Raw genomic sequence first — 24,737 nt, forward strand, 5'->3', positions numbered from 1 at the left:
AGACAGCAGGAGTCCTCTGCTTGCCCAGCACAATATTTTCTTTGGGAAAAGGGTTCAGGAACAAATAGTTCAGCCTTCCCTTAATCTAAAACTGCCCTGGCCCCTGCCTGTAGCATGCTGAAGGGTATGGCCTTGAATCCATGTACAACAGCATGGGCTGGGAAGCTGCAGCTCCCTGCAGGAAACTGATGTATATACAGTGTCACCTCTGGAGTTGTACTGCTCCTACACTGACCTGAAACTGAGTTGTGCAAGGGTCTGTTGTATGGGTGAGATCCAAAATAACATGAGATAGCTAGTACTGCCCATTAATATTGACCTTCTGTTGATAAGTTAGTAAACCTTGTTGATCTCCAGCTCTCCCTAGCAGAGCCTTGGCACTTTCAGGATGTTGCTCTGAGCCAACAAATGGAGTAGGGGCTGAACAAAATGGCTGTGTCCTATAACTGAGCTAAAATATCCAAGATTCGAAAGGATGCACTTTCAGCTTGCTCTCCCAGCTCCAGCCTCTTCTCAACCAAAACATGTGAGGAACACCCTCCCCTGGGGACTGTGAGCTAAAGCAAGGTCTGTGGATGAGGTGTTGACTGGTTGAGACCAGCAGGCAATACTCACAGGAAAGGAGTTATGTTTGCTGTAGCTCATTGCAATGCTGGAAAGAACACAGCCTGCAGTGCTTCTGTGAGCTTTCTTTATTGGCCTGGGCTATGAAGATCTAAACAGACTTGAAAACATGGGCTGATGGCTACTGGATAGATAGGGTCATCACACAATGTAGGAGTGAGGCAAAGAGGGAAGGAACAGCAAGAAGCAGACAATAAATAAGAATAAATATAATATTCCCTGATATCCTGGCAGGTCTGGAGGGCTACCTTTCTGCCATTTATGCATAGATAAGAACTTGAACTAAGAAAAGAATAAATATAGTGCCTGGTATTCTGGCAGGTCTGAAGGCTGCCTTTCCCCCCTTTATGCATAGATAAGACTTGAGCTAAGCGTTCCCCCATGGAACTGAGCCAAATTTACACTAGCTTTTTCTTTGAGCTGGTGCCATAGAAATCTCAGACCCAGCGTGTCTCTGGGGCTGTCTGCACGGATCTAGGACAGCTGCACAGAGGCGTTAGTAGAGTTAAATCAGGGAAGGATCTGAGTGTTGCATGAGGGGTCCTCTGAAGGAGGAGGATGGGTATCAGTGTGGGTACAGGTGTTTGAAGGAAGGTGCAGGGTCTGTGAATTGTACTGTAAGGTCCTGAGACATAAAGACCAGGTCTTCAAGCCTGCACAAGGCTGGAAACTGCCGGGGCTGTTTAGAGGTGGAGAGAAGGGCCAATGTGTGTGCTCCTGCTCCCCAGCTCCCCCTGCTTCTCCTCCCTGCTCTCCTTTTCCTTTCACTCTGTGAGACTCCTACAAGTGACCTGTGTCTAGAGACAAGTGGGAGTGGTAGGTAGGTGTTGTGCTCATCTGATGATGCTGTTTGCATGGGCTCAGGCTGTGGGCCGTGCTTCTGCTGCTCCTCCCCTCTCTGCTGGCGTGCTCAGTTCCAAATCTTGAGGAAGCTGTCCCAGGAGCCAGTGGCAACAGCCATGCCGTCCGCCGTCACCCCCAGGCAGCTCACTCTGTTGTCGTGGCCCGAAAGGATTCCTGTGGTGGGAAAGAAGAGAGGTCAGGGAGTGAAGAGGGGCCAGTGAGAGGTGACAGGGTTGACCCTGCTAAGGGACACACATCACAGGCTGTGCCTACACGCTGTGTCTGGCCCTGTCTGCTCCTGCACAACCTGTTACAGTCACCACATGGCTAATAGGAACAAACATGCAGAACTTCAGTGTGTGGTGTGCAACCACCACCCACAGGCCTGGCCAAAGGGCTCTTGGGAAGGTATGACTGGCTGAATCCTCATACAACTGCTTTCATCCTGGAGTGATGGTAGGACTAAGGTAGGAGGGGGTGCTTAATAAGGCTGAGAAACAGCAATGCTGTTTGTGGGCTGTGTTTCATGACTTTTCAGAGGATAGGGGCCAGAATGTTGCATGTTCTGTGTATAAGCATCACAGAGTACCCAAGGATGTTGGATGGAAGCCCAGGTGCACACTTGGCTTGGTGCCTGGCCACCAAGTGGCACTGTGAGTACCTGGAACTGGCAAATGGCAGGCTAGGAGACAGTAGGATATTCTGTTGGTGGTTGTGAGCAGTTTTAGCTGATAGGAACCTTCTTGTCCCCCTTGAAACAATGTTGTTTAAAGGCTTGACTTCCTTAACATTAAAAACAGCAGCTCTTCTACGCCAGTGAGAGTTGTCCTAGTTCTGGTGTGCTCCCTAAGTGCGAGGGAGCTTTGTTGGGATTCAGTCAGTATGGCACGTGCTCTGGTTAGATAAAGTGTCTTTTCCTCACCTTGGTAGGGACAGAGGCCCTGCAGGGAGGGAAAGAGGGACCTCACGGAGCCACTCACCCACACGCTCTCCTTTTAGGGAGTCCCAGATGTTGCAGTTGAAGTCATCATACCCAGCAAACAAGAGCCGCCCGCTGCGGGAGAGGGCGATGGAGGTGATTCCGCAGATGATGGTCTCGTGGGAGTACGTGATGAGCTCCTGGTCTGCCCGCAGGTCAAAGAGGCGGCAGGTGGCATCGTCAGAGCCGGTGCAGATGGCTTCTCCGTTAGGGAAGAACTGGGGAGGGCACACACCAGGTTTTAATGAGGTTTTCCTCAGATCCTGGTGGAATTCCTCAACTTGTCACCTCCCTGCTAACCACCAGGAAGCCACAGAGGCAGGAAAACCTGGTGGGACCACACACTGGATCATAAAATTTGAGTCTGCTGAAGGGGGAGACTGATACTTCTCGTGAGGCTTAATAAATCCCTTCCACTCAAAGAAAACAAACGGCCTAAGGGCTAGAGCTGTTGCAAGACATCTCAGTGCTTTATTTTAACTCCAGCTGTTAGGTTGGGCTTTGACAAGTGTCCACCCATTATTCCCCAGCTGAGGTCTAGCATAATTCTGGCTACGAGAGCCTTCCTCTGTCTGATCCTCATATCCCAGCCTTCTCATACATGTTTGTTTCTGGCAGCCTTGCTCTGAGCAGTAAAGAAAGGGTTCCTCGGGAGCAGGTACGGCAGAAAACCATGTGGCTGGCAAAGTAGCCATGGGACAACTGAGAAAGGTTTTACTGAAGTCAGTGGAGGGTGCTCAGAGCAGCAGAGTGCAGGAAGCTGGCAGGCTCATTTGATAAGCTACAAGGATCCCAAGTCCCCACCTCTTCTGTCTGGAGCTGATCTCAGCTGAGTTAGGTATTCCTGCTGCCTCACTTGTGTCTTGGGCCAGGGCTGCTGGAGCATGCCTGAACCACAGTTCCCAGCAGCTGCTGTGAGCAGAGCTGAACCAGCACCTGTGTCAGGGTACTCAGCTCCACAGACCACAGTGTGCTGCTTGTCCAAGACTTTGATGCTTTGGTGCCTGGGAAGACCCCTCCTCCAAACTTCAGTGAACTTGGGCCCTGCCTGCTTCGTCCTGGATCCCGGAGCCAAGGTCTGAGACCCCTGTTATCCTTATGACTGTGACAGCTTCTTTCAACCTTGTTCCAAGGCTGTTTTGGAGCTGTTCCACCCCTCGTTTTCCATGCCTCCCTACCACTGTGCAGCCAGCATACGTACGGAGATGGCGTTGATGTCGGACTCATGCCCTGAGAAGGTCTGACGGCAGGAGCCCTCCCGCACGTCCCACAGTTTGGCAGTAGCATCACAAGCCCCAGAGATGAAGAGTTTGAAGTCAGGGGAGACGGCCAAGCTCATGCAGTCTCCAGTGTGACCAATGAACACAGTCTTCTGCTGCCCTGTCTCAATGTCCCAGAGCGCGCTGCAGGAGGGGAGAGGAGAGGAGAGGAGAGGAGAGGAGAGGAGAGGAGAGGAGAGGAGAGGAGAGAAGGTCTCAGAGCCAGCTCAGGCAGAGAAGGCCTACAGCTGCCCTGAAGAGCTGTCCCACTCGCAGACAAAAGGAGGGAAGCCATGGCTACAGCACGGGAAAATGGGTGAGAGCATCCCTGGAGTCAGCTGTATAAAACAGGAGATATCTTCACAGCTGTTGTTGGGAATACCTTTGCCAAAGCAGAGTTAGACTAAGGCTGGGGGTGTGTGAGGTTTGGCATATTCCCAGAAGTGTAACAGCTGAAGGGAATACTGAGAGACGGTAAGAGAGACACAAACACAAGACAGACATAAAAAACAGCAAACAGCTGAAAAAGGCCTGCTGTGTCCATGCTTGTAAGATGCAAAGCTCTTGTTCAGTGGGATCCCACGCCACAGCTGGGCAAACGAGCCCTGTGTAATCCTGATCTCTGACGGAAATGCCACCTGTCCTTGGTCAAAAGGTTCTTCCAAAGCAGGTGTTGGGATGGGGTGGGGTGAATAAAGATTCAGGACTGTTCAGAGGCACAGCACAGTGAGCCCTGAGAACCAGGAGCCAAAGGATCCAGGCACTGTCTCTGCAGGTGTCCCTTGCACAAAGGGCAAGACTTGAGAACTGGAGAACATATGTGTGCTGCACATAAAATTAAAACACTTTTCCGTCCTGGTATAAATGACACTGTTCTTTGTGAGAACTGACGACATGGTCCCTACTGCTTGACCTGGCCTCAGCTAGGAAAAGAAGCATCTGTTCTGCCAAGGGAGGAAGAAGGGATCAGGCTTCCTAAGGTGCTCCATGTGGCCTCCCCACGTAGGAGCAATTCTTCCTTAGAGAGTGGACTGCTGCAGAGCAGAAGGACTGCACTTGTTGCTGTGCTAAGAGCAGAGGTCATTCCACTAGGATGCAGAAGGGAGCACTCACCATGTGGTATCTCCAGAGCTAGTCACAATATTGTTGTCATCAAGAAATCGGCAACAGGAGAGGTATCCTGGGAAGCAGGAACAAGCAAATATGAGAAAAGGGGCAGGGATAGAAGGGTGAAGTTTGGAAGCAGGGGGCACCCAGTTGCAGGCAGGCAGTGCACACACCTGTATGGGCTGAGAGCTCCCTGCTCACTTTGACGTTGCCTTCACGAGACTTGAGGCTGTAGATGGAGCACATGTTGTCAAGGCCTCCACAGGCCACAAAATTGCCAGAAGGGGCATAGGCACAGGTCATGACCCAGGAGGAACGAAGAGGGATAGCATGAACCTGGGGCGACCAGAAACTTTGTCAAGACTCTTGGCAGCAGAAAGAACAGGTTGAGGGCACCAGCTCTGAGGGGACCCACTCCAGCATCCCAGTTTGCAGCCACCTGACTCCTACCTTGTTAGTTGTGTATGTGTCCCACACGATCAGTTTCCCATCTTGTGAGGCACTGACCATGAGTCTGTGAGAAAGGAACAAGATCATGTTAGTAGCTCTCTTCCCATCAGAGCCTTCCTGCCCATCACACCCACGTGCTGCCCTGCACCAAGCAGATCAGCAGCAGAGCTCTCACTTGGAGTCTGTGGACCAGTGCAAGGCATAGATCTTGGCCAGGTGTCCCCGCAGGGTCCTTCGGGTCCGCATCTGGATTTGTCCGACAGGGTCCACTCCAGACACAATCTGAAGAAAGAGTGGCAGGAGAGCAAGAATTTATCCTGGACTATCAGGAACTTTACTGCTTTCCACATCTCTGCCTCCTAACTCCTTCCTGAGTGGACAAAAGCCCCCTCAGAGTGGTGGTAGCTTGCCCAGCCAGCCCTGTCCCTTACCTGAGCAAGCGTTGTGTCTGCACAGGCTTTCCGGGCATCCTGCAGAAGAGACAAGAGCAGATGAGACATGTGCAGAAGGCAATGCCAAGTGAAACTTGGGGTCGTAGTCTGAGGGCTACTAGAAGTAGGAAATGTGGCTTTGCTTTGTTTGGATTGTGGCCAGCCCAGACGGATCCTGGTCTGTGATTAGGGCACCTAAACAGCAGTCAAATGTCAGGAAGGTGAGCCAAAATTTGCTCAGCGTCCAGTTTGCTATGCTACACCCTTTCCATAGACCCTCCCACCTGACAGACCAGCCGTCTCACAGACAGAGGAGATCCTGGGGCTTCACTACACTCGTGGGACCCCCGTTCCCTCTTCTCTTGCTTCCCCTACCACTCTTCTCCCCACCATGGTGTGAAGATCTCCATTAGTGTTTAAAGGGCTGTGGAGAACTGCAGAGTGCTCCAAGTACGTAGATGGAGAAAGCCCAGCTCCAGTTTGTGGCTGAAGAGGAAGGTCTGGGCATGCAGTGGGGGTGTAGAGATGCTCTCAGCAATTTCATGACTGTTGCATTACCGCAATCTGCTTCTTCAGCTGCTCAGCCTCCTGCTTCATCTGTTCCATTTCCCCCATCTTTCTGACCTAGGGGTGGCTCCTCCACGTGGGGCAGCCTTGGTTCTGGGGAGACAAATCAAACGAGAGAGGTGTGAGTTAGATAGGACACTAATGCTCAGTTATGGAAGTGAAGGTGTCTCTGATAAAGGATTAGTGACCATTTCTTGGCTGAATGCTTGGTAATGTCGTGCTGTATCTGGCCACAGCCCTTAGCATTTGGGAAGATTGTGCTGGGCCTGGTCAAAGGTCCATTTTGTCTTGGATCCTGCTTACACATACACATGCAGAAGCTGAAGAACTCCAGAGCCTCTTGCCGAGATTCTGGCCACACCTGTCCCCTCATTTTTAACCTCTCCATTCCAAGCCCTGGGTCCTCTTCATTGGCTTCTCCCTGTTCATGGCCAAGCTGCCCATCTCAGCTCCAGGAGGAGGTAACTTGATGGGGGGAGCCCATTGGCTATTTCCTACTGTTTGTCCTAGGCAAGGCCTCACCAGGCAGGACCCACCAACTCTCTGACCACCAAGGAAATCTATGGGGCTGTTGAGGTGCTCTCTCAGGGTTCCCTTCTAGTTTCAAAAACCAAACCAACCAACCAACAAATAAACCAAACCAAAATAAAATAAAAAGGAAGGTGGATGCCTAGGGAAGGATCTAAGAACAACATAATAGTGGTACTTCTCCTACTTGCCCAGCCCCAGCTTTTCACTGACGTCCAAAGCGAGAGCAGCATTACTGTATGCAAGTCCTTGATGGACTTTTCTTCTGTGCACTTGTCCCCACCATCTTTGTGCCCATGCCAAGTTTAGCCTCCTCAAGTACCCCATGGCGATGACTTCCACAGCTGGGTGGCAGACTCTGCAAAGAATTTCCTGCTTCTATCACTTCCTGGTGGCACTAGTTCCACTTGACAGTAGCTATATTTTGAGTTGGAAGAATCAGCAGACCAGCAACTGGTCTCTATTCACCTCTGCACCCCTCCATATTTTATACATCTTTGTCATATACCCATCTCTTTTCCAGACTGCAGAGCACACTTAGTCACTCCTCCCCTGTAAGCTGTTATGTCCCATTACTTCTCTTGTTCTGTGAGCTTTTTGCAGTTGTTTACAGAGTAAAGATTATATGGTTTTTGCTGTGAGAGCAGGGAACCAGAACTGTAATCCATATTCAAGATGCAGGTGCACTGTATCATTATACAACATCTCTCTTTTGTTTTCTCTTTCTTGTTATGTGCGCTTAAATCTTCACCAGTGATTCCAGCATCTCCCACTTTTGTAGATAAACGTGATCTTTAATTGCTCCGACATTTCCCCTGGATAGATGTGAGTGTCCAGATATGCTCCAGGTGTTGTCCAAGAAATGTTCCAGCAGCATCTGCAGAATTTCTCCTGGTCCCTGTGGGTCACATCAGCTCTACCTCTGTTGCCTGAAGGCCTCATTTCCTCCGGTCAGCGAGGCTTTGGGTCCTTTCATACCAGGCTTGCTCTCTTGCTGTGGGCAAGCACATCCATCCAGTTCCCAAGTCCCACCTTTGCTTGCTGCTTGAGAGAGAACTTTGAGTTTCCCTTAAGAATTCCTTCCCTTGAATGTCTCCATGGCTTTCCTTTGATCCCCCAGGCACAGTGAGTTTTCGCTTGTTCAAAGATTCCTGAGGCATGGCTTTGAGTGTAAGAAAGAGAAGGAGACACAGGTTTTCCCTAGCTCCTGGGAGGCTATCCCAGCAGGAGGCTATTTCAGGATATATTTTGCAGAGACAGACTTGTGCCTGCTGCCTGCAAGGCTGGATAGAGCCACAGCGCTGCTGACTCTTCCCTGCTCACTGCCCATGCACTGGATGTGGCTGCCAGCCCCAGCAAATGGTGAGGGAGCAGGAGGGCAGCCCGGGGCAGCACTGTCAGGGCCCAGAGGAACATGCCACAGCCATGGCCTGGGGCTGCCAGCCTCAGCTGCACTGAAGGATAGGAACAGACCAGCACCTGAGCTGGGGCCATGCCACTGGCTTCCTCTCTCCTTCCAACGCAGCAGCAATGAGGGGGGCTCCTCCCAGCAAGGCTGCACAGCTGCACCTCACTGAGTGACCCTGGCCATGAAAGCCCTCCTTCATGCCCTTCCCCTCTGGGAAAGGGCTGGCATTCCACTCCACCTCTCAGCTGACTGACAGAATGGGGAGATGCTGGGGAAGGCTTTGTGGCTTTCAGTCAGAAGCTGCACATCCTCCTTATCCTGTGCTGTTTGCCCCTCCGTTTCAGTGTACAGTCAGGCTGCAGGACTCCATCCAGCTCTGGTCACAGCCTACAGCACACCAAGTGGCACACCTGAACTTCCAGCCACCCTGTGCAGCCAACCCTACCATTGCAGCCCACACTTTGTCCTTTCCCAGTGTTCCTTAGGACTGATCCATCAATCCTAAGCACTGGATTTCATTTTTCTGCTAGGTAACCTCTGACTCTCTCCTTCCAGCCTCCTTTGCTTGGTTCCCAAGCTCTTCAGGCTGTTATTTCATACACCCTTGGCTATCTGAGATCATTGCCCACCCGCCTGCCCTAACTTGTCTTTGTAGACTTCTGGTTTTGCCCACCCAGACTTGCGTAGAGATGGGAACCTTGTTCTCCCTTCCTTCCAATTTCTGCTCCAGGTGAAGCTGGCTGTAGGTGTCCTCCTCATTACCCATCAGAGCCCAGTCTTCCTTTCATTGCTCCTGCTTTTTTACCACTCTCTTCCCTTCTCCAGTTGTTTCTCAACTCTGGCACTAGCATGGGAATGCCAATTCACTGCTCTGTGAACATTGCATCACCCTGCACAACCAGATGAGGGGCTTTCGGAGCCATAGGCAGATCAAACGGCAGGGGCAGGATGTCGAGGACGGATAAAAAGGGCTAAATATAGAGAAGGTGCAGCTCAGGATTCTGTCTGAACCTTTAAATCCCTCTGAGGGAACACTCTAAATGAAGTTGGGAATTGTTCTCAGCCTCAGAAGCACAAGGAGCCACAGATGAGCGATAATAATAGCTCCATCTTTGCCTGTCACCTCCATCCGTCACATCCCAGTGCAATTTGTGGAGAGCGAGTTACCCGATCCCCAGCGTAGTGCAGCTGCCTCCCAGGAGGACCAGGGCAGGTGTGCAAAAGAGCAGCTCGTTATGGTCATGTAAATTTAGGGCAGGAAATGGGAGGAACAAAATGGGGGAAGAACAGAAGAAAGGGAAATGGGGTTTCCTCCTTGACCAACAGGACCTTAGGGATACACGTTTCTTGTGGATCTAAGGATCAGCTCACAGTTGCTCATGGCAGGTGCCCAGGATAGTTTTAATGGGAAAGGCTTCTAAATGGTGCACCCGTGGTGCTTTCTGGAAGTAAGGGCTCTTTCCAGTGAATGCTAAGCAGTAGAGGCAACCAAGTCCTTAGGTGCCTTTGAAAAAAGCAATTCACAACCCTCAGCACAGCTACTGACAGGAAGACCTTGGCACCAGCACTGTTCCAGCATTGCGCCTCCTGCAAGCATCACCAAGGAGCAAGCACGGCACAGCCAAACAGAGCCTGGGCTTGGTCAGTTCATGCCAGCCCTGTTCTGAGCTCTGCCTTAGCTGTGCTCATCCAGTTCACAGCTCTTGGCTTTTGAAATCACATTTCATTTCTTCTGCTCTCCAACATGACAGTTCTTTCCCCTCCTGCTTTTTCTAACGAAATTCCTGCTGCAGCACTCCTGTCTTGTGGGCAACCAAACCCATCCTGAGTCCTTCAGTGTCTGCTCATAGCAGATGGAATGCCTCCTACTGTGGTGCAGGACGGAGGGGGATCTGGAATCATTCATCTTCTGCCTTTTGCTGCCCACACCCTGACTTTTCAGAGCAGTGGCCATATCCCTTGCACCATGCCATGGAGGAGGCCCAGCTTGCTCCCTGGGGGCTGTCCCTCTGAGTCACCTGCATCACTCCCTGGGGAGTGGGGATAAGGGTGCAAGTAATGGGTGGGAAAAAGAGGGAAGGTGGACCCTCTTATCTGTTCCTGGGTAGCTTCCCCCACACTGCGGAAGGAGTGGTCGCTCTCTGAAATGTTGGGAGAGGGCTGTGAATGAAAAAGGTGCAAGAAGGACTCAGTATGAATAGGCAGTGTCCCTGGGTCTCTGTAATCCCTGACTAGCTTCCCAGGCTCGCCCTGGTGACCCTGGGCTCCTTGCAGAGCCGGATACAGAGATGATCCCTCTCTCCTGTGATGGAGATCAAAGGTCAGGGTAAAATTACCCTGCTCTGCTCCTTGCTTTCCGAGGGCTCCTTCTCCACCCAGAACAGCAGCCAGCTGCAAAGAGGTGTGCACAGGGCGCACTGGGAGCGCAGGGCTGCGTACCAGCAGTGAGTGCCAGGTCACTCAGGGGAGGTGTCACCCTCCCACTCCAGTCTGGAAACTGGTGAGATTTACCTGCCAAGTGGAGAACAAGGAACCCCATCCCAGTGCAAAGCCCCCTCACCACTATAAAGACACCTCAGTGCTAACCCCAACTCCTTTCCCACTGTGATCTTACCCTCCCTCATCCTCTGATGGGATGAGCCCTTGTTCATCAGGATCCTCCCCTCAGAATCACTCCAAGAAACTCAGCATCCCAAATGCCAGATTCACCAAGGTGACCTCAGGCATCGCAAGGCAGTAAACTTACCGGGACCTGTGGAGCAAGGTGGGTTGCAGTCCCCTCTGGATGGGACCCTCACAGCCTGCTTCCCTTGCCGAGAATGGCTCCTCGCTGCCCAGAAGCTCCTTGTACCTATGCAGTCTCCAGTCAGTCCCGTTCGTCCACCCAGCAAGCCCCTTGCTCCCTCTCTGCTCCTCAGCCTCTCCCAGGACTGATCTCCCCATGGGGAGCTGGAAGGCTGTGGACGGGAGGGGTTGGGGGAGGGCTGATTCCAGGAGCAGCGTCAGGCAAATTAAATCAGACACCAGAGACTTGGGGAAATCGGATTGGGACGTAATGCAAAGCAGGTGGATGGGGAGGGGTGAAAAGAGAGAGTAGCACACTGCTCCTGAAGGGAAAGAAACAATCCTGGGCGGATTTGACTCCCTCTGTTTATATCAGCAACAAACTAATAAAGTGAAGATTAGCCAGAACACGCTAGGATTATCAGCCACCAGGGCAGGGCTTGCTGTACCTCACAGCCACAGGAATTCCTGCTTTCCCAGGGACAGCATGCCACTTGTGTCCTGGGCTGGGTGGAAAGAGGAATGATACCACCACAGAGGGCTTGCAAAGGGAAAACCAATGGCACAGCCACCACACCCACTCTCAGCTGCAAATGGGGCTCTGGATGGGGAAAACAGAACTGGGCATAGGGGCCAGGGGTGGCAAAAGATTTGGTGGCATGCCTTTTGGCAGCCACTTTAGTGGGATGCTGCGAGGGGATTATCTTGGCCTCAATCTCTTTTAATCTCTCCTGCAGCTTTGGCCCAAGCCCGAGATAAATACCTTTTAACGGATCTCATCTGACGTCAGGAGGCCATCAGTCTAATCACCCAGGCCACCTTTGGGCAAAGCAAGCCAGAGATGTGGACACTGGCCCCTCACGCCCCAACATGTCCTCATCAAACAGGAACCACCCAGCACCCCCCCACAAATCATCGGGATGGACCTGTGAGTGCTGGGATATGACAGGCCCCTTGCCAGGGAGAGGGAATTTGAAATGCACACAATCAAAGTTTTTCCTGTGACCCTGGGGAGGACGGGAAGCAAAAAGGGTTGCCAACACAGGTTTCCCCAAGCTTGGTGCTAAGAAGCGTCAGGATTCAGGTTGAGGAAAAGCTTCCCTTTCCATGGAGCAGGGGCCCTGTGCCAACAGTGACAAGAGGATCCACCTACCCACCTCTTACGCCACTGGCCCTGCCTCTACAGATTTCTTCCACTTGAACTGCACTTGGGGGCTCCATGCACAACTCATCAAGGCTTGAGTATGTCATGACCACAGATTGATCTCTTGCTCTAATGCTTCCCAGGAAAAGGGTCACTGCTCTTTTTGATACTCCATATCCACCCCATTCAATTCCTATTTGGCTACAATATAATCCCATCTCGGGACACTAATCCCCTGGGCAGTGACAGCAGATTGTCTATCAGGGTGGAAAATGATAAACAAAATCTCTCTTCTGCTTTCAGGGACAATTTCGTGCATGCAGAGGGGAAAAAGCCAAAACAACAAAAAAAGAGAGGCCTTGCGACAGAAAAATGTGAGTATACAGTGCTTTTTCTGAAAGGCACTCCTCACCCTTTCCATGTTAGCCCGGTCAGAGCTGACTTGCTCTCCCTTATTGGAGATCTCCCTCATACCTGGCATCTGGGCAAGTACTTTGTTATCTTTCACTGAGGGCTCAACCCCCTTCCATCATTTGTTAATTAAATTTAAATCAGAAACAAGAGTGCACGTCTTCCTGGTATACAGACTCAAGCTCCCATTTATATCTGTGTCCAGCATTTGGCTTTTATTCCATATATTCACAGACCCTCATCTTTCCTGTCTCGGGTCACCTGCAAAGTTCTGGACTTTGCAGGTGCTTAGGAAATTCAAAGGCTTTAGTTTTCACTTCCTGAATGTGAGACAGCCCTTGCTGAAAGACTCCAGGCTCCTCCTCCCCCTCTCAGATTTAGCCCTGGATGGCCAAGAAGTTGGCACTGAGAGGAGTGGGGTGAGAAGACCTTGTCTTCTTACTTCTGAGTGAGACAAACACGGTGAGGCAGTGAAGAAAGTTCCTGGTGTCACTGACTTCCACACTGTGCCCTTCTCCCACTTCTCAGCTGCTGGGACACCACAGAGAAGAAAGCTGCACCCTTCCCCATCACTACAGCTCTACCACACTAATACACTGCTCCAGGCCTCCGTGGTCCCGGTCCTCCCGTGACCTGCCAGGCCATGGTGTGTGACAGTCCACAGGGCCTCGTGCCCTCAGAACTCATCTCTGGCCCGTAGCACCTTGGGGTGCTGCTTCCTGTCTGAGCCAGGCTTCTGTCTCTGATCTGCAGGCTTGGTTCCACGGCTTGGAGCACGAGGCTCTGAGGAGGATCTGCTGCTGCGATCAGTTCCCTGATGTTTATCTCCATCAGGCCGGTCCTGCTCCACAGCCCTCTGCTTCATCAGCTCCTCTGCCTTCACCCGTTCCTGCAGCCATGGAGACAGAAACTATGTGAATCCTCCCTGCTGGGATCTCGACCCTGCTCACGGGGGCTGACAAAACACACCCACCCAAATGCCCCAGAGCCCATTTCCTCCTGCAGGACCCACCACCGGCTGGCCCTTGGCCCTTGTCAGAGGGCAACCCCCAGCTACTGCACTAGGCCCTGCCCCAAAGGAAAGCCCAAAAGCTGTTCCTCAGTGGGATTTGATCTCACTTGGAGGTCCTTGTATTTGTTTCTTCAGAGTGGCCCTTCACCTGCTCAGCATGCTCCTGGGAGTGTGTGTACCAGAGGGCAACGGCGCAGCGCCTTCCGCGGCTCACGGCCCACACGCCATGGGGGTTCTCCTTGCCAGAGCTGAAGGCTACCAGCCTCCCACACTTCGGATGCACCTCGGCCTGCCAGGAGAGAGAAAGAAGAGACCATGAAGCCAGCAGACCCCCGCTCCGGAGTCCACAGTCCTACAGAGGTGACAGTGCCTCTGGGAACATGGAAGAGCAGAGAGCTGCTAGGCATCTACAGCCAGTCTAGGAGCAAGGCAGACCTTGGAGAGGGATAGAGAGAATCAATGGGACAACAAAGGTCACAGACACCTGCAGACTGGAAGAGCTTGGGAAACCTCAGCCAGGAAAGAGTCAAACTCTCCTCTGAGATTTGCCTCAATTTGCCTTTAGCTGCCCCTATTTGAATCTGCCACTGCACCAGCACTGGACTGGTTTTGGAGTGGTGGGATCCAATAACCAACCAGTTTCCTCCTGCCCAGACTAAGTCTCGCCCTCAGTCCTCTCTCCCTCTTTTGGCCAGTCCCAGACTTACTGTGACAGTCACAGAGTCCATTTCAGTGAAGAAAAGGCCCCCACCTTGGAAATCATCATTGAGGTAGAGAATGCCACTGTGGACAAACAGAAAAGCACATATGTACAGTGAAGCTTATTCCTCCCAAGTGCTTCCCCACACTCCTTGTCACAGGTTCAAAAAGCGAGCAGACCAGTTAGCAGGAGAATCCATCTTAGGGTGTTAAACCCAGCAGTGCCTAGCTCAGGGGAGTCCCTGAGCTGCAAGCCACAGGAAGCTGGGAGAGTATGCCAGGGAATTAGCTCTACACACTTGTCCCGTTTTGTTTTGGTTTGTTCTTAATCCCCTACAGCATGCATCTGTGGCACTGTTGTGACAATGCCCTGGGCTTGATGGATCTTGTTTCTAACCTGTTGTTTATGTTTCAAGGTTGGGAATAATCCAACGCCTGGAAGAGGAGATTGATCAGCAAAGAAAGCCATGTCTTAACAGCCAAGGAATTTCAGGGTAACATTAGAATGATCAAAAAGAGGCCTGCTGCATGCAGAAAACTGAAACAGGAAACTTCTTTACTAAAGTTATACAAAAAGAGAAATAGTGAGGCCACTGCATAGCACAGGTGAGATCACAGTTAACTAGGTGAAAGAATGGACCACAAACTACCTGAGTTCCTCTTGGTATTCAATTTAAGCTGATAGAAAACACCAGAGGAACAACAGAGGCTCTTAATTACCGGGACTGGGAGGAAGAAATACAAATCAACGCTGTGGTTGCTGAAGCAGTGTTAAGGACATAAGGGCAGTGAGAGGATTACCAGCCCTGAAACCCAGGAAGTTATAGCTCTTCTGCCAGAGGGTTTTAATAAGGCTGTGAAGCCAGGGTGGTGACATGAGTGGAGAAAAGCAAGGATAGCTCTCACACGTCCAAAGGCACAGGAAGATAGGGATAATGGCTGCAGCATAAACAGACCTGTTATCCTGACCTCAATAGTCTGCAGGGCTTTAGACTCCATTTCTGAGAAGGGTAATTGGAGGACAAAAAGTAAATGGAAAATGGTCTTAAAATGTAACATGGGGGTACTAAAAGCAGATTGGGCTACCCACATAACGTTTGAAAAAATAGTGGATTTTCCAAGGAAACACTTGCTCAATCTCAGCAGTTTGGACTCTGGTAAAAGGACTCAGAATGGTGCCATGGGGGAAATTTCTAACTAAAAGAGAAGGTGAAGACAACTGTGAACAGCACACAGGGACCAGCGCACCACTGGCACACAAAGGAGCACCATGCACCCAGAGCAGCATCACTGGGACTCGTGGGCCCCAGGGTCCAATCCTGTTCAATAGCATCATTAATGCCCATAGCACAGATCCACAGAAATGATCCAGGAAGTTTGGAACACAGGGACTTCATTCAAAAGGACACTGTAAGAGCTCAGCCCTTGTGAGCTGGTTGGGCAGTCACAACTCGAACTGCAAGAGGACAGAGATACTCCCAAAAATAGGTCAGTAGCATAGATTCTAGGAAGGTATTTTACCATCCATTCAAGTGGAAGTCAGAGAACCCAAGGATCAGTGAAGTGACAGCCTTTCTCACAGGAGGGACAGAGATCTAACTAGTTACATGACAAAGCCTGGTAACTTTACAATCTGGTTATACCAAGTAAACACCAGTATCCAAAGGGAAACAACTCAATGACACTGGAATTCCCTCTAAGTCCCGTATTCTCATCACAGCTGCTTAGAGATTTCTGCTCTGGATACAGCTACCATTCAAGGAAAAGATAAGTAAAATTTCTGGATGCTCAGGGATGAGATGGCAAGTAGGAGGAATCAGCTGTAGTGAACTGACCTCATCTGGCTGCAGTGTGCAACAACTGGCATCATCATTAAAATATATTTCAGGTTCTTTCACAGAAGAGTAACAAAACTTGCCACAGGCTGGAAAAGACATAAACTCTCACGTGGAATGGAAAAACCCAACACAAAGTATTGGCAGTGAATCTTGAGAGAACAGTCACTGAAGTACACTGACTGCTCAAACAAAAGAAATCCAAGGAGCTTGACTATCCCTCTCCTGCAATTCACAGGAGACTGTAAAAGATGGAACCCGACTACAAGAAACAGCCTGTCAGAAGGGCTGGCAGCTGACTGTAGTACTGTAGCAGACCCACAAAATAACAGTTTGAGATCTTGGTTCTAACTTGTGCAGCCTCCCAGCCTCATTCTGCTCTCTCCTGAAGCTGGCTGTGAGAAGTAAGGAGGGGAAAAGGGCAGGTCTTCCCAGACCAGGGAAGGTGTTTCACAGCTTGTTCTGAAGCCACTGATACAGCCTTCTGCCTAACACTACAGTCCATGATGGCTTTGAGCCAACCATCACCTGGCTTCTATAAGCTAAGCTCATCCTCTGATGGGGCCAGGGAAATCTTCACATGATCTAATGAAGGTGCTCTTACCTGTAGTCCCTGTACACATAGGCAGGAGGTTCTTTCCAGCACTCTTGCCCCTCAGGATCCAAGAGACAATTATCAGCGTGGACAGGATGACTAAGATCCATGCGACCTTCCTGTTCCCCTGAAAAGTTACAGAAAGGAGTATGGGCATTTTTGGTTTCAAGAAAGAATAAAGCAGCGAGAAAGGGGTACAGTGAGATTAAAGGGAGGACAGGGACTAACAGGATGGAAGATTCTTTACCATCTACAGCTGTGCGACACACAAGGTGTGTGAATGAAAAATGGAGTTTCTTTCCAGGAGTAAAATAGGATTCTATGATTTTCCGAGATTTCTCACTAGCCTGCAGAAGCAATCTGGCGTCTCTCCATTCCACGTCCCCATTTTGGGCCAGCTACAAGTGAAAAACAAGTCTGTTACAATACTTACAAAGACACTGTAAGGAATGATACACGTACACAGTACAGAAGAAGAGACATCTGTAAAGTCCTGTGGTCACTCAGGCAAGAAAAGAACACATTTTCTCATTTAAATATGACTCAGGAGTACAACTGCACAGCACAGCAATTATTTCCTTCTACTTGGCCCTTGAAGCCACATCTGGAATGCTGCATCATTTCGGCTCTCCCACTACACAAGGGATACTAGCAGACTAAAGTGAGTCTTGAATGAAGGGTCTTAAGATGGCAGGAGTGTTGGAGCACATGACTTAGAAAAAGAGGCTGAAAGATTTCGCTTTCTTCAGTCTAGAGAAGAGAAGGCCAAAGGAACATCCAAGTACAGTCTCCTGTCACCTAAAAGGGGGTTACAGAGGACATGGAGACAGTGTCCCCTCAGAGAGACACACTGAAAAGAGGCAACAGACAAAAGCTGCAGCAAGGGAAATTTTGCTAGATATAAAGAAAAATTTCACCTTCACAAGACTGGTACAGCACCGACAAAGGTGCCCAGAGAGACTGGAGAATCTCCACCCTTGGAAATGTTCAGGACTTGCCTATGCAAAGAATTGAGGGATTTCATCTAGCTTTGGAATTAGACATGCTGTGAGCTAGAGGTCAGATTAGAGATCTCAAGAGGCTCCTTCTACCTTAATTTATTCTCCAGTTCTAAACTAAGCATGTCTGTAAGGCTACCTCACAGGAACAAGCAGTCCCAAAACCCTGCCTCACAGGAGAGAAAGCACTTGCCAAGCCCTCCACGTACAACATCCCTGAATGTGACTGAGGGGGAAGCAGGTCACAGGAGACCACACATGTTGCAAGGGAGACACCACCCAGAGTGCAATTCACAGAAGAAAATGCTCAGGTGGCAAATTCTCTTTCTGGACAATTAAGAAGGCAGCAGACTCACAGATCCATTTTACCTGCATGGCCTTCAAAACAGTTAACCCTTCAAATCTCTCATGTGGAGTGTGAGGCGACCGTCTTGCCCGGTATCCATCTCCTGCTTCCCCTGCTGCCTGGAATAGAAGGATACAGATGACATGCATGAGGCTTCCACCTCTCCTCCACGGAAACCGTACTGCCCTGCCTGCTGAGGAGGAAAGCACACAAGAGTTCTTACAGGATCCTGGCCTCACCTTTGTCAGTCGGAGAAGGTCCTTACACTCAGACTCCGTCAGCACTCTGTCGAACACAACCCTCTGGGTTCCATTCATCTGCTGGGAATCCATTGTGACAGCAATACCCTCGAAAGGCAAAGGACCTGTTGAGAAGCAAGCACAGATAGGCATGAGCAAGCTTTGGACAAGAATCCCTCAGACACCAACCCCCAGTCTGGATAAGGAAGTGGAGAGACACTATACATTCTCTGAGAAGACAGGACAGTTCCCCAGAAGTGCCCGTTCCTCGCAGACCCCTCACATGCTTCAGGGGAACCAGAGCAGCAGCTGGGGAAGCTGGCCTACAGTGGGTGCTTCAGGAGCCAGCAGAGACTTGGGACTTGCTGGGAGAGCAGCAGGGAGCTGGGGGAAGTTGAGTGCACTGTGGATTGCGGCAGCAGAACAGGTCCAGCCTACTGGAGTGAGGCTCTGGAGAAAAGAAGCAGGTAAACACCTCCATCAACCCTCCTTTCAATCGTCTTTCATCAACATCTTATGCCAGAATTATCTCCGGTGAATCCTTCTACTTTCTTCATCCCCAAAGAGAAAGACTGGATATTAGCTAGTGATTTAGCTTGTTGATCTTTGGCCTTGTTTCCCAGCCCCTCTGACCTCTGGGTGGTGAGGAATGCCAAGGCACTCAGGCCCTCAGAAGGCTCTGCTCTCACATGTGCCACAGTAGAGAACCACTTGGGGTCATTTTAAGCAAAGACTCCAGGAGAGAGCAAGAGGCTCTGTATCCACACGTAAGATTAGGGGACCAGCAAGAACATGAGACTGCACTGCACTCTGTATCATTCAGCCACAAACCCATTGGACTTCTGTTTTTCAGGGAAAGACTAGCCCAAGTTAAATAGTCCGCTTCCAGTTTCCATTTCCCAGCCCCTCCCTCCATGTCCCTTTCAGAAAAATGCTGATTGAAGTTGGGCTGGTGGAGTTGAACCAGGTTTGGTGTAGACATTCCTGGCACACTGAACAGGGATCTGCACGTCCACAGGTTTGTCACATACTCAGGCTGCTCTCAGCTTCTCCAGCCACAGTGCCCTTTGAGTACACATGCCAGAGATGCACACAGCGAGATTTTACAAGATTACACATGCATCAAAGAAGAGGAAAAGAACAGTGAGAAGACTTGCTGAGCCATTCAAGTGAGTCTGCATCTATGCTAGCATTCAAATGTCTGAGGATGGAAGAAAAGACAGCACTTAGCCTGACTAAGCCTGGCTGGCTGCAAGACCTCCTTCAAGCTCTTTTACTCACCCCTCTTCCCCCTCTCTTCCACATCCAGAGTTTCCTGCTTTTGCTTCTCCTGATCCTCTCTCGGGAGCAAGGGAAAAAACAGAGACCAGGGCTGTCAGTACACAGAGCTATGCCTAACCCTCCTCTGTAGTAGCATTTCACATCCTTCCTGTTCCTTTTGTGCCCATTTTTCTACATAACTGTTCCTTGTACCATCCCTACTTATACTGCAGTCCTAGCAGACATGCCCAATCTTACCTGTGTTTCTCCTTTAGGTTTTCAGGAATCAGCTCATCTGGAGTCCAAAGATCCTGTAGGAACAAACACAGGTGGTTCAATACACAACAAACCTTGCACTGCTTCTCCAGTGAGTATCAGACCAGTCATTGTGGCCCACTTCTCAGGACAGACAAATTGAGCCAATGCATATGGTTACAGCACCAATTTCAAACTAACTTCAGTCCTGGAGCAGCAGAAAGGCCTTAAAGGTCCACCTCCTAAGGACTTGGGGATCCCTCTCATTAGCATCTGATCCTTTCTGGATCACGGCCTACTAAAGTGAATTCTGACAACAGTATTCATGAAACCATGGCAGGAAGATTAAGATGATACTGTTACTTACAGGGTCATTAAAAGTTTCTCCTAGATGCTCCACTGCATAATAAATCAACTTCTTCTCCATCAAAGATCTCTGCACATAATGCTGAATACTCTAAGGAAGCAAAGAGACTGTCAACCAACCATCTCACAAAGGACAACCCCATCTCCGTCCAGGGCAGAAACCTGCCCCATCACACTGCTCTGCACAATTAAAGCTTGTTTTTGTCCTGAAGGGACACTGACTGTGATAGACCAGAAGTAAACTCAGGCTCCAGTTTCATCAGTCCTGGGCTTGGGTTTACCTTTTTGTCTCCTGAACTGCAATCCTGTCCTATGGGACAGGGAAGGACCAAGAAGTGCAGAAGTGGAGTTGTAACTACCTGTCTGGCTGTGACAGCTGCGTCCTCTCCCAGTTCCGTGCGATACTGCTTCATTTTCTCCAACGTGGGCTCATCCATCGGATAGAAGAGCAAGTAGGAAGCAGCACATTCAGCAGCTAGTGTCTGGTTCCCAACTTGGGCAGGGACAGAAGAGAAGGGACAGACATGTCTCTGAAAGACTCGAGCAGCGAATGCGTACAGGCCAGCAGCGCCCAGTGTCCCTGTCAGGATCTGGCAGCTGGCCCTACACCAAGTACATATCAACTCCTGCCTCTACCCAGTGATGGGCAGAGAAGACAGAGAATGAACCTGCTAACAGAACTGACCTGCCTTTAATACTTATTGGGAGCTGGTTTAGAAGAAACTGATTAAAAGTAAGCATATTTTGAAAGAGAGATGGTCCCACCTCCCCCATGCAACAGACAAGACGAGGGATCTAGTGGCTTCTTTGAGATAGAATTTTTACCAGTGGTCTGACAGAGGAGATAAGACACAGCTGGGTCACTGTGGGGAAGAGCAGGGGTATGCAGAAGGGATGAGGGCTGAGGGATGTGTGGAAGTCTCAGAGCGACAGGATGATCAGTGTCATAACAGGCCATCAGTTCAGTGAGGGCAGGTAGGGCTGACTCAGAGGGAACACCACTGCTGAGGTGAGATGCACGTGTAGCCTCTAGGTAGGAAATGGGAGCCTGGTCTGGAGCCATGTACTGAAAAGGAGGGTATCAAACACTCAGCAAATAGCTGGAACAAGGTCTTGAAAAAGTGTGCTGGAGGAAAGACACACAGTGTAGAACAGCCTCACATCACAGAACCTGCACAGTGAGACTGGAGAAGACCGCAAAGGACATCTCCAAGGTGGCCACAGGCTTAAACAGAGGTTTTGGGAAGAGTTAGGGGGCAAATAGAAGTAGAGCTCAAGTCAGTGTGCCACTCTTCCCCATGACAAGCTGCCCTCCAGGATCAGAGGCAAAGGGCAAGTGTAGGGGTGCCACAGCATAACCTGCTGGTTTGTGGCTCTGCTCACCTTGGCTGTAGGCAAACTGCAGTAAATCGAGATGAGAGGGTATGAAATCTTCCGTGGCAGAAATTCTCCCTGGCTTTGTAGCAATTTCCAGGACGCACTGCTGCCTGCACTTCAAAACCTGAATATAATGGGCTGCAAGAGAGAGGAGCAAGAAAGGCAGTAGTCCACATTTCTTCCAGACAGCAGTGCTGGGAGATGGGATGTGCCCAGTGTGGGGAGCACAGCCTTCCTACCCAATGCTGTGTGCCTCTAACACTACCTGCAATGGCTTCATACAGGCCAGGCTGCATTTTCTCCTCCTCATCCTCATCCTCCCAAGGCCCTTCACACAGGGCACGACACTCTTCCAGTGCTGACAGGGCCTCTGAGAGTGACTCCTCCAGCCTGGCCACGGCCTGCAGGTACTCATCTGCATCATAGTGCTGCACACCAGTCTCATACGCTTCCTGTGAAGGACAGATCCAGGTCTCTTCATCAGTGTGGGTGAAACCAAAGGATGCCCTGAGACTTCCGAGTCACTCACGGGGTGGTGCCGACATATCGGGGCCTGCCTGCTCATGCAGAATCAACCACACAGTGACAGCAAATCTCAGACTTAAGCCAAGTAACTGTCATCAAAATGTCTCTCTGTCACACTTGCAGTGGTTTGCCCTCACCTTGAAGAGAAGGCTGCAGAGAGATCTTCCTGCAGCCTTTCAGACACAAAGGGGTCTGAGCAAGACTTTTGACCAAGGCCTGTAGTGACAGAACAAGGGGCAATGGTATTAAACTGGAAAAAGGTTTTGACAGAAGATAAAATACTTGTTGGATTGGAGATACTTGTTACGATGACTGCAGTGAGACACTGGAGCAGGTTGCCCAGAGAAGCTGTGGATGTCCCATCCCTCGAAGTGTTCTAAGGCCAGGTTGGATGGGGCTTTGAGCAACCTGATCTAGCGGAATGTGCCCCTGCCTGTGGCAGGGGGCTTGGATTAGGTGATCTTTAAAGGTCCCTTCCAAGCTAAATCTCTCTGTGATTCTGTGTATGGAGGCCCTGTCTCAAGCCATGGCCTTTGTGTGGGAATAGATCAGGGTCCCAGACTGGTCCCTAAGGTGGAATAAGAGCTGCTCATGCATGACTCTGCACTGAGCCCTCACCCAGTGTGGCGTGGCCTCCAGGTCCCGGAAGCTGTCTGACTTCACCCCTGACATACGCCGGTACTTCTCGATGTCCTCCCGCATTTGGAGGTGCTGGGGATTAGCGACGAAGAAGGTGTGAGCGGCAGACACGGCCTGATCCAGCTTCTTCAGCTGTGGAGAAAAGGCAGCAGTGCCTGTCATGCTCCTGCAGGTCTCTGCTGTTCACACCCACCCCTCACCCCAGCTGCTCCCCGGGTTCACAGAATCACAGAATTACAGAATGGGTCAGACTGGAAGAGACCACAGCAGGTCATCTGCTCCAACCTCCCTGCACAAGCAGGGTCGTCCTATAGCACATGGCACCAGATTGCATCCAGATGGTTTTGGAATGTCTCCGGTGACAGAGATTCCACAACTGCTCTGGACAATCTGTTCCAGCGCACAGTCACCCGCACAGTAAAGAAGTTCTTCCTAATATTCAGGCAGAACTTCCTGCGCATCAGTTTCTGCCTGTTGCCTCTTGTAGTGGCTGGCACCAGTGAGAAGAACCTGGCTCCATTCCCTTGGCAACCCCCTTTCAGATATTCATACGCATCGATAAGGTCCCCTCTCGGTTGCCTCTTCTCGAGGCTGAGGGAAAGGCGTCCACACCCCCTCGGCTGCCCGGCGACCCTCCAAGAAAGGGGTGCCACGCCGGCCCCCTGCCGTGCACGACAGCACTCCCGGGGACGCCGCCTCCCACCCGTCTGGGGCCGGTGCCCACCTGGAAGAAGGCCACCTGGAGGTAGTTGTAGGGCTCCCTGCGCTCGAAGTCGCGGCGCACGGCGCGGCTGGCGCGGTGCGCGGAGGGCGCGGGGCGCAGCCGCCGCCCCAGGCAGCGCTGCAGGCACCCTGCGCGCTGCAGCACCGGCCCGAGCAGCGCGGCCTCCCAGCCCCCGGGCCCGCCGGGGAAGGGCTCCTCCCGGGCGCAGGCGGCGCGGCAGGCGCGGCGGGCCGCCCGCAGCCCCGCGTAGCTGTGCAGGGCGCGCTGCAGCAGCTCGGCCGCCCGCGCCCAGTCCCGCGCCAGGTACGCCCGCACGCCGTCCGCGTACAGCAGATCGAACGGCACCAGCCGGCCCGGCGACGTGGCGGCCGCGGCGGCGGCGAGGAGGCTGAGGCACAGCAGCGAGGCCATGGCTCCGCGAGGAGAAGGCGGAGAACAGGAGAAGGGGTCCGGCGCGGGCGGCAGTCCTGGCGGGCCACGGGCTCGGCCCACCCCGGGGGCGGTGCCGGTCCGGGGCCGCGGTGGGCGGGCAGGCTCGGCCCTGGTCCTGCGGCGCCGGCCGGGACCCGCCGCTGCCTCTGGGAGTCCCGGTGCTGCTGCCTCTTGGTCTGACGTGGGCCCTCGTCCGGGCGGCCGCCCCAGCGCGAACCCAGTGGGTCACCCAAACGCCTCCAACGAGGCGTCTCCTAAGGGGTTAATCTGTCAGGAGTCACGTTTGGACACTTCGTACTCCCGTCACATGGAGAACTGCTTTGGGGGTGAAGGGCTACCTATCTCCCACAGCCCCTTTGACACTGCCAAACTTTTGCCCATGGCTGGAACTAGAGCCAGCACCAGCCAGAAGGTCCACCTCCCACACACTACTCTTGCACCTCCCTGCCAAGAGTTGTGTGTGGGGCAGGAGCCCCAGACTCCAGACCTCACCACTCCCGGCTTTGATGGTGTGGGCATTTGGGGGGGTCCTTCTCCCAAAAAACTCTGTCAGCTTTCCTGTTTGGCTGAGGAGTTTGGGCCATCTGAAGTTTCACACCAAGTTTGCACTGGAATCAACAGTTTGCACTGGTGAAATGAGATGTTATGGGTCAGGGTCTTTTTGGAGAGAATGTAATTCTTTCCAAGCCTGGGGTTGCCTCAGAGCAAAACCTTTTGCTGAGCAATGTTAGAAACCCAAGGCCTCTCCTGCTTAGCACCATAAGTCTGAAATGGACAGAAGACCTTTTACCCAGTCTCCCATGACAACTCCTCTGAGGGCATCATTCCCTTTCCTGGGCTGCTAAGCATCTGCTGCCTTTCAGAGGAACTGACAAGAGAGGATGAAGAGGGAGGAAAGGA

At 51.5% G+C, this 24,737-nt stretch overlaps 2 protein-coding genes across 4 annotated transcripts; both read right to left on the reverse strand.

Annotated features, from left to right (window-relative positions):
• Nucleotides 1-69: 69 nt before the first annotated feature.
• Nucleotides 70-11,187, reverse strand: GNB3 (G protein subunit beta 3). Its single transcript, XM_069018468.1, has 10 exons — nucleotides 10,943-11,187; nucleotides 6,252-6,353; nucleotides 5,694-5,732; nucleotides 5,438-5,544; nucleotides 5,263-5,326; nucleotides 4,986-5,148; nucleotides 4,819-4,885; nucleotides 3,648-3,849; nucleotides 2,448-2,664; nucleotides 70-1,641 (listed from the first exon to the last, which is right to left on the reverse strand). Exons 2-10 carry the CDS (start codon nucleotides 6,306-6,308, stop codon nucleotides 1,535-1,537), a joined length of 1,023 nt encoding a protein of 340 aa, XP_068874569.1. The 5' UTR covers nucleotides 6,309-6,353; nucleotides 10,943-11,187; the 3' UTR covers nucleotides 70-1,534.
• Nucleotides 11,188-12,741: 1,554 nt separating this feature from the next.
• Nucleotides 12,742-23,833, reverse strand: P3H3 (prolyl 3-hydroxylase 3). Of its 3 annotated transcripts, XM_069018505.1 has the most exons (15): nucleotides 23,406-23,831; nucleotides 22,661-22,813; nucleotides 21,783-21,969; nucleotides 21,524-21,655; nucleotides 20,500-20,633; nucleotides 20,142-20,231; nucleotides 19,778-19,830; nucleotides 19,541-19,599; nucleotides 18,260-18,384; nucleotides 18,044-18,139; nucleotides 16,924-17,074; nucleotides 16,686-16,803; nucleotides 14,255-14,330; nucleotides 13,696-13,836; nucleotides 12,742-13,424 (listed from the first exon to the last, which is right to left on the reverse strand). In XM_069018505.1, exons 1-15 carry the CDS (start codon nucleotides 23,814-23,816, stop codon nucleotides 13,212-13,214), a joined length of 2,139 nt encoding a protein of 712 aa, XP_068874606.1. In that variant the 5' UTR covers nucleotides 23,817-23,831; the 3' UTR covers nucleotides 12,742-13,211. The 3 variants fall into 3 exon arrangements, with proteins under 3 accessions (XP_068874606.1, XP_068874623.1, XP_068874615.1); XM_069018522.1 differs by lacking the exons at nucleotides 12,742-13,424; nucleotides 14,255-14,330 and having other exon boundaries at nucleotides 13,707-13,836; nucleotides 23,406-23,833; XM_069018514.1 differs by lacking the exons at nucleotides 12,742-13,424; nucleotides 13,696-13,836; nucleotides 14,255-14,330 and adding an exon at nucleotides 15,791-16,170 and having other exon boundaries at nucleotides 23,406-23,833.
• Nucleotides 23,834-24,737: the final 904 nt, after the last annotated feature.

The sequence above is a fragment of the Aphelocoma coerulescens genome, chromosome 1, assembly GCF_041296385.1.
Source record: "Aphelocoma coerulescens isolate FSJ_1873_10779 chromosome 1, UR_Acoe_1.0, whole genome shotgun sequence".
Taxonomy (NCBI): Eukaryota; Metazoa; Chordata; class Aves; order Passeriformes; family Corvidae; genus Aphelocoma; species Aphelocoma coerulescens.